The sequence below is a fragment of the Homalodisca vitripennis genome, chromosome 3 (genome assembly GCF_021130785.1).
Source record: "Homalodisca vitripennis isolate AUS2020 chromosome 3, UT_GWSS_2.1, whole genome shotgun sequence".
In the NCBI taxonomy this organism is placed as follows: domain Eukaryota; kingdom Metazoa; phylum Arthropoda; class Insecta; order Hemiptera; family Cicadellidae; genus Homalodisca; species Homalodisca vitripennis.
The window spans coordinates 69,204,977-69,217,008 of NC_060209.1; the positions used below are offsets into that span (position 1 = coordinate 69,204,977).

Sequence of the window (12,032 nt, forward strand, 5' to 3'; positions counted from 1 at the left end):
TATATTTGCCATCTTTATATGATACAAAATGTATAACACTACGTTTCGAGGATTGAAATCTACCTTCTTCGTCAGGTACAATAAATGTAATGCACAAAATGATGGAAATACTTTTGAAGAGGGTAGATTTCTATCTTCGAAATGTAGTGTTATGCATTTTGTAACATGTAACTATGGAAAATCTTCAAAATCCTAGTATCCTTTCACATTTACATCGTTAATAACAAACTTTAAAGAAAACAAATTTGTAAGTTTAATTTTATATTGCATTCCATTTGTCCTTTCTCGAAAGTAAGACACCGTGTGTGGTCCGAGTCCACATTTGTGCAGGTCGTAATAGACCTTATTTTCCTCTACTCCACGATATTGTATGCTAACACCACCATCATTTGTACCAACACATCAACTTTCCCCGGCCCGCAACGTTTACTGCATCGCGCCGCCATTCTGCTCCTACAGTCGTGCGTTCTGTTTATGCATGCGTGCCCCGTAATGCCTCCCAATAATTTCAAACTCAATTTGTAAGGCAGATGACGACAATGATATATCTCACAGTGAACCATGTCTCCGAGCCCTATTATTCCTTTTAAATACGATGTAAAACGCACTACTAATGTACCAATAGAACATGCACCGAATATGTTTTGGTATTTTGATATTGGACGATGGATGGGTTGGAGTGGTTGATAGGTCAATATCGAAAAGCGGGCTCAAAATATTCATTCTGTGCTCATGCAAACAAAAAATTAAAAAAGATTGATAAGCGTCTAGGTCACACATTTCATATACGAGTATGTCACCTATGCTAAAAAAAAACATGCCACTTCTCTGAATGAACTAATTTAAACACTGCAAAATGTTCACATTTTTAGCCATTTTTATTTGAAACTTATTAAAATTCAACTATATTTCTTACTTTGAATACCTTTAACTTCACGCGGAGCGAAGTTTATGGAATGTATATAAAAATCCTTTACATTTACCATAAAAATATATTCCAATCCCAAAATTGTTTGCACACGATTTATCAAAGATATTCTCCACCTTCTGTTAAAATGTATTTCCAGTTAGCAACAATACACATTTTCTTTTCCAGTTAAATTTCCACTTTACAAATTAACTGAAATCAACAATAAATTAAAGAGTAACACATTTACATAGTTAATAATTTTTAAAAACTATTTACAGGACAACGACATAAACTGTAGGGATTTGTCCACGAGTTTTGTTCAGTGAATCAGGATCCACAATCTTGTAGAGCATGAGAGAAAGGGTAGTTGACTACGAATATGTGTCCCTGGCGGCAATCGTAGGCTTGGCGTGGGAGAATGGCGTGGGCAACACATTTGGATGGCTGCGGCTTTATCACTACCATAGAGGGCTTCGGCGGTGTCAGCACGAGTACTTCTGCAGCGTCATTCCTCAGCGCGGTGGGTTCCACTGGTGGCGGAAGACGTACCTCATCGTAGTCTCTGCTGAAACAAGGCGCCATTGCAGCTTTCACGATATGGTTTATACAATTTACAAGCATGACTAATTAACAAACTTTTAACTAAGTGGAAATAAACAAACAGTATTAATGTTATGATGAAAAGCAGCTGATTAACACAATATTCTGTGTTGTACTATGTATTTAAATTACCACTGGAAACCATACATTTTGCAACCAACTGGTCATCCCGCTGATGTATTCAGAGGAATTATTTTTGCCTCTCTGTAGGCCAAATCAGACAGTTAAAACTCAACAATATTCGACAAATGCCTTAGGCCCTGTGGCTATAACGTGTTAGAAAAACATATGCATGGCGAATAAGGTAGTTCAAAATATTACCAATCAATAATTGTATTATTATCAAACAATAGGTTCAACTAAATAAGATTTGGAATATATGACATAATGGCTACAATATTATCTTATAAGGGTCCAATCATCGTTACAATAACATTCCAGTGATTTATATTGATCAGAAATACCAAATTGTTACACAATGTGCAAATTTTAAATTTTTTGCCATTTTGTTAAGAAAAAACTAATCTTCGGTGAAGTTTAAGATTTATAAATATTATTTATTTAAAAACTAATTTTTGAACGTATCTAAAGTAATTCCTAAAGACAAATATGCATTAAAAATATGGAAGGACATTAGAAGAATATAAAACTGAACGTATACTTGTCCAAACCCTAAGGAATATAGAATTTATGGGCCGATAAGGAAGTTTAGGAGTTGTGCGCGTCTGCACTCTACCAGGAATTCTCGGCACTAACAGATCTTAGGGATCTATACAGAATTTTATTCTAGATTTAATAGCATTAATGCGTGTGTAAGAATTAATAAATTATAACAATCGGTTTTTTGGAAGAAAATAAAAGCAACTCATTGGCTGCAAACATTGATTCATTAAAATAAAAGAATTTTCACATGGGTCTTATTATGGGTCGATAAAGATGTTTGACTGCTTGTGCGCGTCTGCACTCTACCGGAGATGCTTATAACTAACAGATGTTGGAGTATTACGCAGAATGTTATTCTAGATTTGATAGCACTGAGGTGTGTAAGAATCAGTAAATTATAAACAATCTGCTTTACTGACAGAAAGTAAAATCGACTCGTTCGTTGGCTATAACATTGATGCATTAAAATAAAAGATGTAGCACAAAAATAAAAAGTGAAGTCTTATTATGGGTCGATAAAGATGTTTGGTTGCTTGTCACGTCTGCACTGTACCTATAATTTAGTACACATTTAATCAATCAGTGTAATTTTATTAACACCTTTACTTGTGTGTGATGACAATTTACTTATGTAGGATGACTACATAAAAATCACTTATTACAATCATAAGCCATTCTTAAATTTTAGGCAATGTTTACATCCTCAGATTATTTGGTGGTTGCATAATCCAAATTTATTTCGAAAAACAAGAAGAGATACGTTAAACCAGTATCTAGAATCAATATATAACAAAATGCAACACTGTAATACCTATTCAACCAGCTGGATGGTTCTATTATGCTGATAACGGATAGTTTATTCTATTTTAAATATTTAAAATTTCAAAGCTATAATTAGCAGCATGAAACTAATGTTAAACATTATTCGATTGTCTACGTATTGGACAGTTGCAATAGAGCTGTTAGACGATAATATTAGTCCAGTGTTTTCAGTTTAGCGATTTGTAAGCGATTTTAAGTGCAAATGTTAATTAAAGCTTCATTTCACCTTCCGCCCTGAAATGCAACGCCTGAAATCTGAGGCATTCTCAGACGGCTCCTGATATCGGGAGCCAACGTCAGTCTGAAGAAATACGAAAAATACGGCGACGAAGAAGTTCTAAACAAACTCATTGTATCGTTTCTACATCAAATACATTTACTCTACAAGATAAAGCGCAACTTAGATAAATAGGGGCGGAAGGTGAAGTGGAGCTAAACTTAACTAATTAAATTGAATCAACCTTTCTCACCACCATAGCTACGTTATTTGTACACAACTCGGTAGCACCGCCGCGGCGTGCTTTGGGATAATTGAGCACCCGTTGAGACAATGGGAATACCCATTTATATAAAATTATAATTAGTTGGATTTATCCTGCAATTCTGATATAAAATGGAATCTTGAAACAAAGGGCATGTTTTGTATTCATTGATTAAAACGGACTAAATTGATGATGGAGTATTATCCAAAACATGTAAATTTTGACAACACCTCACGATTGTGTTTGGATTTGACGGAAGTAAGAGTACCTAATTAATTACGAAACGCCATGTGTTATGATGCAGATGTGAGTAGGGTTGTTACAGCGAAGCGAAGACCTATGATGCCATAGGTTCTGATGGAAGAAATACTTTCTGATCGGCACGGTGTCTGACCACAAGAGTTTGCAAATGATTCTATTTGGAGGTCCGAGAAGCGGCACTTCATGGTGACAATGAATATAATGTTCTCAAATGCTAGTGATGGCAAGCGCATTAAATGAAGAAGAAGACGATACTGACAATACTTCCTATCAAGTAGTTGCCTCTGAAGTAGGGTGTGTCGCTTATAACTTCAAAATACAAAAGCTGAAATTTGTGTATAACAACACTAGTAGTTAATATAAGAAGTGCTAATGGAGAATCCACCACCATTGTAAATTGAAAGTTTATCTTTTATTGAAACGTATGCAGTGTTGTTTCAAAAGCTACGGGATCTTGGGATCAGGATTGCCCAAATTCTCAAGAAGGAATGCTCCGGAACCACCCTGAGTATGCTACCTCCACTGTTTGGAAAGGAACAAAGGTCACACAGATATAGCCATCAAAACTATTTTAAATTCATTTCGTAGGTTGTCTGGAGGTTTCCTGGGCTGGTATAGTAAATGTAAGAGAGGAACTAAATATCTATTAAAAATGTAGTATTGTACGTAACGAAAGGATTACGAACGAATTCAAAAGCCGGACGCTTTCACAAGAAGAGATGATGTGGGAGATTTTGAAGTCAAAATATTAGATAGTTGCCTTTTAACCTGACCTTACCGCTGTATAAGCGGGCCGGTCGGTAAAAATTAAAGTTTGTGGTAGTCGAACTACTCCGATGAAGACTTGATGTTTAGGACAGAGAGTATGATAAAAAGAAAATTGGATAGAACTTTTCAAATGTTTATGGTCTCATGTTTATAATATAATTTTCATCCAAATTTACAATAGAGAAATCGGGACTCTTCTTGGAATCGGAAGGACTACCGTGGTCTTTAATATGGAAGAAAAGTGCTCTATTAAAATGCTCCACCTGACCAATGATATAAACGATATAATAAGCAATGGTATTTGATATACTCGCGTTAATGAACGCAGTAATACCAGTAACTTCTATTGAAATTAATGAGTAGAAGAATAAGTATAATACTTATTAAACTAAGTTCTAAACCCTATTCCCAGTGTTCTAAGAATCTATGGATAAAAAATTACTATCTCATTTTTTACGACATGCTATAATTACATAATTATTAAAAGATTTCTATTAATAATCTTCCTATATAAAAGGTGAAGATTAGTATTATCAATTCCTCAAGACTAAAGCTGAGAGAATTGTTTCTTTCAAGCAAGACATGAGTATAGTTCACCCCTCCGAAATTGTTTAGGTTTCCAAAATATTTCTCTTTGATATACAGTGTTTCCAATATGTCACTGGAAGAAGAGACGGTACTTTGGGATTATACCGACCACACCCAGACATGGAATCGTTATTTGACATTTTGCTTCTACTGATTACTAGATTAGCGTAGAACAATATTTCGTCAATATAAAACAGGAATTGTCTTGTCGCAAACCCCTCCCCACCCTCAGACAGAGGTCAAAGTCGAGCGGTCTAGTAGATAACGTGATTGCAGAGTCTCGCCGCCCGTTCAGCTGGTGCGTCGCTTTGTTGTACTTCCGTGTTTTACCTGTACATTTCTCCAAACACAAAAATTCAACAAAAACAAACATTACCAAACTAAAACTAAACTCTTTATTGAAAAAACACTCAAAACTTTTATTCTTGATCACACTCCGCCACCCAAAATGCGAGTGCCTCCGGCTTCGGTGCTGCCCCGCGCTGATGTCGACGAAAGAAAAACATCCCTCGAGATAGTACCTATCAGTAAAATATCAAATTCTAGAGGGGCTGATCAGAAATATAAATTGAATTGTAATGGAAAGGCAATATTATGTACCGTGCAAATCATATGATGCCGCGCCCTGCCCTAATCGGGATTATCGAGAAAGATAAGATAACAGCGACAACAATACCGATCACAATACCTGGAAATGCTTGTTATTTTGTAATTAAACAGTTGTTTTTTCATTCTATCATGTTTGTTTCTATAAATTTATATTTTTGTGTTCTTCATACTGGTGTGGTCGGTATAATCCCAAAGTACCGAAGAGACACTAAATACAAATTTTCTTAGTGGCGTAGAAGGTGCGAGATCCAGAAAGAAAGAGGTTTGTCCAACGTTCTTGAAAATTAAATATTTTTAGCACATACAGCAAGAGTTTCAGTTTGTAGTATGATGGATGTAATTAGTTTTCATTGTACTTAATAAGCAAGTTAACAGTATTAAACTTTTCCAAATAACCCAAAAACTGCATCAGTATGATCAATTTGATTGTTCTGAATATACAAGAATTCGGAGCAGTGGCACTTACAGAATTTGTGTAAAAATAACTGACTGTACAATTTTCTGTAAGCATGACTGTTATCCTTATTAACTCTAAATTTCGTCATATGGTTCTAATAAATAAGAATATAATTCTTTATTTTGGTATAAATTGAAATCATATTTTGTTTTAACATCACAATTATATTAAAATCTCTTAAGTGTTAATTTAATAATGTGCATAGTTTTAAGAGTATTTACTCGCCCCTCTAAGTACATGGATGAAACACGATATGATTGTTTAACTACTTTAAACGTAAGTATTCTCAACCGAACAGCGTTACCTAGTTGTAGTTTTCATTTAAATTAAAAGGTCGGGATGGAAATTACAATAACTGCGCTTATTATAATTATTTTCTAAGAACCTCTCACGTCCAGACGAAAGATATCAGGAGCACGGCACAGAACAAAAGTACTCAGTGGAAGCGGATTCACTCGTATTGTTTAGGGCTTTGTGCAAATAATTTAGGAATTAACTTCTATAAAATTGCCGCAAACAGATGTAATCTACAGCAAGATAAATAAGAGAGAGAATAAAGGAGGAGTTAGTTTTCTAAATGGCGGTGAAGATATTATTTTAAATGTACACAAAGCCTTTTCGATGTTCTTTGTGCAGACTGGCTCGTGGCAGCCTTGTTTTAACTTAAAGCGTGTAATTTGATCCCTCAACTCAACATCTTGTCTGACGCGGTGCTTTTTAAATATGGAATGATACCGTAAGCGTTCACATGTTACAACAAATGTAATAACAGACTGGCAGTTTGCGTAAGCGTAGTTTTAACTGCTTTTAACTTTTAATACGCTTAAATGTAAATATAACTTAATTATGCAAAGCCAACTACCCAATTATGGTGATAGTGTGGATTACATCCCAGAGTACTTAATTAAAACAAAACACAAAAACGAAAAGGGTAATTAATTGAACGCAAAACAATGAATTTTAAGCTTATAAAATTAATACAAATCTGCTGTAGGTGCTTGCATTAAGGTGATTAACTGATCCAGTGTTTACTGGTTTTCATAAATACATGATGTAATAAACTGAGTGCTCGTACTTCAATACAGTGGTCTCACTTCGATTTGCATATTTAAATATTTTAACGTGAAAATAGCGTGTTGAGTTTTAAAATATTTGAAACTGCACAGAGCATTATCATTTATTGTTTAGTCTGTGACTTTATTTTTGATACCAATGACAATCTAGTAAGCTAGGGTAATATTGCATGAATGCTATCAATAGTTTGAGAAAAATAATTTCTAAAGTGGGAACTGAGGTATCCTCAATCTTTCTAATCCCTTTGTATGTTAATAGAATTGTTTTATTTGTTTACAGATCATATGCCACACTACTAAATTCAGTACAATACACCTTCAAAATATAAATAATATAATATTAGTTGGTCAAAAAACCCATCCTTGCATCTACTGATTGAAAACTATAAGCCGGTTCAAAGTCTTGAGCCTAGTTATCTCCCCGGCTCATGTATGAGTGTCTTTATATAGCACATGTAAGTGTTGTCGTTGTGGCTGCAGAAGACACAGACTGTACTGTTTCAGAGCGTTCTGCACATCCTTTCCAGAGTGGCAAGGAACTTCTGAAATTCATGTATGTTAGAGGAAGAACTTGTAGTACAATTCGGTCTTTTCAAGTTATTTATGTTAATTCCTTTTTTATTTTTTTTCACTAACATGCTGGCGTAAGTTCTACGTTTCTCACTGACGAGGTCCAGGAGAGGAAGTCTTGCCTCCCGCTGCCTTTCTATCATGGGTGGTCGCAGACAGTTTCAATTCCAGGGTTTTCCTGCTCTTTTGGAAAACTGGCCTCATGATGAGATGAATATACCTAGTCAAACAACTGTGTGCTATTTGTTTAATTTGTTTATTTTGTTATTGTTGCCAGTTATTATAGTTTATATTTTGTTATTTAGTTTTTAAGTTTAGTTTAAATGCTATTTAGTTTTATGTAATTAGGAGCCCGCCCTTAGCCGAAGGATACAGGGTGGAATTGGCAGCTCTTGTTTTAAATTATGACTGTTCCTAATTTTTTCTTTTATCCAAGTGCACCTGAGACACATGACGGAAATTTTGGGTTAACTGGAGTCATGATTTTATTTTTAAATTTTGTCAGGCCAATAGTTGTTAAATTGACAGTAAGGTTCTTATCTTGATTGAAGATGTCTTTGATGTTTTTTTTCTTTCAATTCTATGTTTTGGTGACTTTCAAATAAGTAAATTAATCTGAGCACGCTATCCACGGCGTTTTTCCCTTTTAGGTTTGGTTCTGATCCGCGATCCCGTTCACCACCAGGAATGATGCTCGCTTCCTAATTGTGTACTTTGGGTGTGAGAACGGGGATGTGCGGTTTCAACTGTCTGAGTCTGAACTAAGGATGGAATATTTAGATGAAGAATACTATGAAATCACTCAAAGTCTTTGATAAAAAAAGAAACCTAAATATTGGCTGTATGGTACTCATATAAATTCAATCCTGAACTTGAAACTATACCAATTACATGGTATACTTTAAATAAAAATTTAATAAATAAAAATTTATTTTAGAATTATAAATGGATAGGGAATAAAAAAGTAAATTTATATTGTAATCCAGCGGCAGGCACAACGCGCTTGGAATCTGGTCTAGACCTGACTTGATGGCAGTGAATGCTAAACAATAGTTTACAGTGGACTCTATCTTGGTTAGGCGGCCAACCGGCGTTGGGAGAGATTTAAACAGACCTGCAGGAACAGGAGCGTAGTCGGTGCAGGCCGAGAAACCACGTTCTGCTACCATTCCGAGTTGAGAAGCGAGAGAGTAAAGTCATTTTAGGGCGAGTTTAAAACTAGTGTCGGGCGTAGGATCCGTCGGTATAAATTATATTAATACCGAACTCCAAGACCTTCACGACCAAAGAGCTAAGTACTTTGACTGAATTATTAAATTTTTCTAAATTTGAAATTTGCAAAATTAAGAAGTGAATTAATTTAAAATTGGAATTGAAAATTTGAAATTAACGATCAAATTCTGTTGAGTGAGGACTATAATATATATATGAATTGTAAAGGAGTAATTTATTAAAGTCGAACGTAAAATTTAATTGAAATTCTAAGGATTGTAGTAAAAATTAAGAGCTGCAGGTGCTGCACCATATCCTGTAGGAACTTGTGAAAAATTCCTGTTGAGAACTGTTCAGTTTTGTTTGAGAATTTAATTTGAAAGAAATTATTATTATTATTTTATTAGTTTTGAGAAGAAGCCTATTTAATTTATTTCATTCAGATTTATTCAAGATTATTATTTTATTTTTTATATTTTATACTCACGTATTTAGAGGACAGTGAGCCAATATTAAATCGAAAGTGCCTTGCCTAAGGAAGTAGTAATTTTAACCTATTGTTCAAAACATTGTTTTGGTGGAATACAAGGTTAATAATTGACATTTGAATTGATTTAATAAACCTGAATATTTCTAAAAGGGTGCAGTTTTAATTTCCACCAGTATCTACTTAAATCTTATGAGTTCGAGACTATTTAGGGTCATCATAGTAAAAACAAAAATTTTGTATATTAACATTCAGTATAGAAACATTTACATTAAATAATAATTAAATGTTAATAAGTGTTTTTAAATGAATCTTCGGAATTTAATCTGGATGTCAGGATACAATTACCTTGACTTTATACTTCATAGACCTTACTTAAATCACAAAAGCCGCGATGTATAGCCTTCAGATCTACTGATACAATCTTCTTCTTTTACAATTTGCCAATAAGAAGATATTAAAACCAATGAACCAAAAATTTAATAAAACTGTAGTGTTATTTATCACGTAACCAAACATTCTACATTGAAGTAACTACAGTATATCTAAAAAATTTTCGAAATTTAATAACAAAACCCAGGTTGATTTTGTTATCCGCAGCCACAGAGCAGATGGAACCGTAACGCTGATGTGAAAAATTAATGAAAACCTATATCCAGTTACTAATGAGTGATACTCAATATTTGACTAACGACTACAGCTGCAGTATCATAATTATATGTACAATACTGTCTCCTCATCCATACAGAAATCATGCCTCACGTTACAATACTTCACATCACTTCAAGTTCTGATATCGAGTAGTTATTACTGTAGCTGCATACGGCTTTAATTACATGTACAATACTGTCTTTCCTCTTCCATATAGTAATCATATCCCACTTGCATTGCTTCACAACACTACAAGTTCTGATATCGAGTAGTTATTACTGTAGCTGCATACGGATTTAATTACATGTACAATACTGTCTTTCCTCTTCCATAGAGTAATTATATCTCACTTGCATTGCTTCACAACACTACAAGTTCTGATATCGAGTAGTTATTACTGTAGCTGCATACGGCTTTAATTATATGTACAATACTGTCTTTCCTCTTCCATAAAGTAATTATATTCCACTCGCATTGCTTCACAACACTACAAGTTCTGATATCGCAATATATACCTTCTGTGATCCTACGCTCATTTATTTATTTGTTTAAATTCCCACGGTATAACCATTTTGCAAAATACATTACTTTGAATGACTAACAATAGAAAATGCTCATAAAAATAATACAGTATGAAAAATCAAATTCAACAACTAACCATGCCTATGGAATAATAAATGAACAGGCATAACAAAGATATAACTAAAAGAATGTGAAACATAACAAAAGTGGTATCAATAACAATAGTGCAATAATATAACAAGTAACAAAAAATAATAATGCAACAACAGTAACAATAACAACGATACAATAATAAACTAATACAACAAAGATAACAATGGAATAATGGAGTAATTATTAATATAAATAATCCTGTGTAGGGCTCGACAAGCTCACTCCGACTCAAATGTATCCAGCCTCACAATCAACACAGCACGTCTCAAAGCTCACAGTTGATTGCAGAAAAAGTCAACTCCACTGCACATCTCGTTGCCAAGCCGAAGCATTCTTGGGACAGAGCTGAACTGCAGATAGTTGCGGTTTAAGTGGCCCAGCTCGAACAGGCGGCACGACCTTGTGGCAGAAGGGAGACGAAATGCAATTCGCTCCAAGAGACGGGGGCAGACTACCTCAAAGTTGAGAATCTTGGAAAGAAAGACAACATCTGCAACCTCCCTTCTAACGACCAGTGGAAGTAGCCGGAGCAAGTTCAGATGCCTATGAGGCTCTCTCCAGTCCAAATAGCTAAGGAATTTATTTTGCGCGGACTGCAGTCTGTCAATGAGGCCCAGTTGGTAAGGAGACCAAACAACTAAAGCGTATTCGAGCAGCTGGAGGACAAGGGACTTGTAGAGGAGTACATGAGCATTAAAGCTAAGGCCGTGTCTAGCAGTTCTCATAATCAGCTCCATCATACTGGACGCTCGGCAGCATAATTGGTCAATATGGAGACTGTAGCCAAAGGAGGAGTCGAGAACTATTCCAAGATCTTTGATGTATGTCCAATGATCAAGAAGCTTGTTATCAAGGGAGTAGTTAAAACCAGTTGCAGAGGTGGTTCTCTTAAATGTCATTGGCTTGGTCTTGCTGGCATTAATGGACATCCCGTTGCACTGACACCATTTCGATACACAGTTAAGTGCTTGCTGAAGGTTTTCGCAGTCTGCGCTGGAGGATACTCCAAGAAAAAGTTTTATGTCGTCAACAAACAGTAAGAAAGGAACTTTGGTGATCTCCTTGATGTCATTAATAAATATAGAAAACAAAAGTGGGCCAAGGTGGGAGCCCTGAGGCACACCGGAAGACGGGACAAAAGCGTCAGAAGTTGGATTAGTTTCATTAGCTATTGATTGCTAATCACAGAAAAGAATTAAGAAAA

The 12,032-nt window shown here is 35.0% G+C and overlaps 1 protein-coding gene across 1 annotated transcript; it reads right to left on the reverse strand.

The window, feature by feature from the left end:
• Positions 1 to 11,100: 11,100 nt before the first annotated feature.
• LOC124358229 lies at positions 11,101 to 11,757 on the reverse strand. Its single transcript, XM_046810523.1, has one exon. It carries the CDS (start codon positions 11,755 to 11,757, stop codon positions 11,101 to 11,103), a length of 657 nt encoding a protein of 218 aa, XP_046666479.1.
• Positions 11,758 to 12,032: the final 275 nt, after the last annotated feature.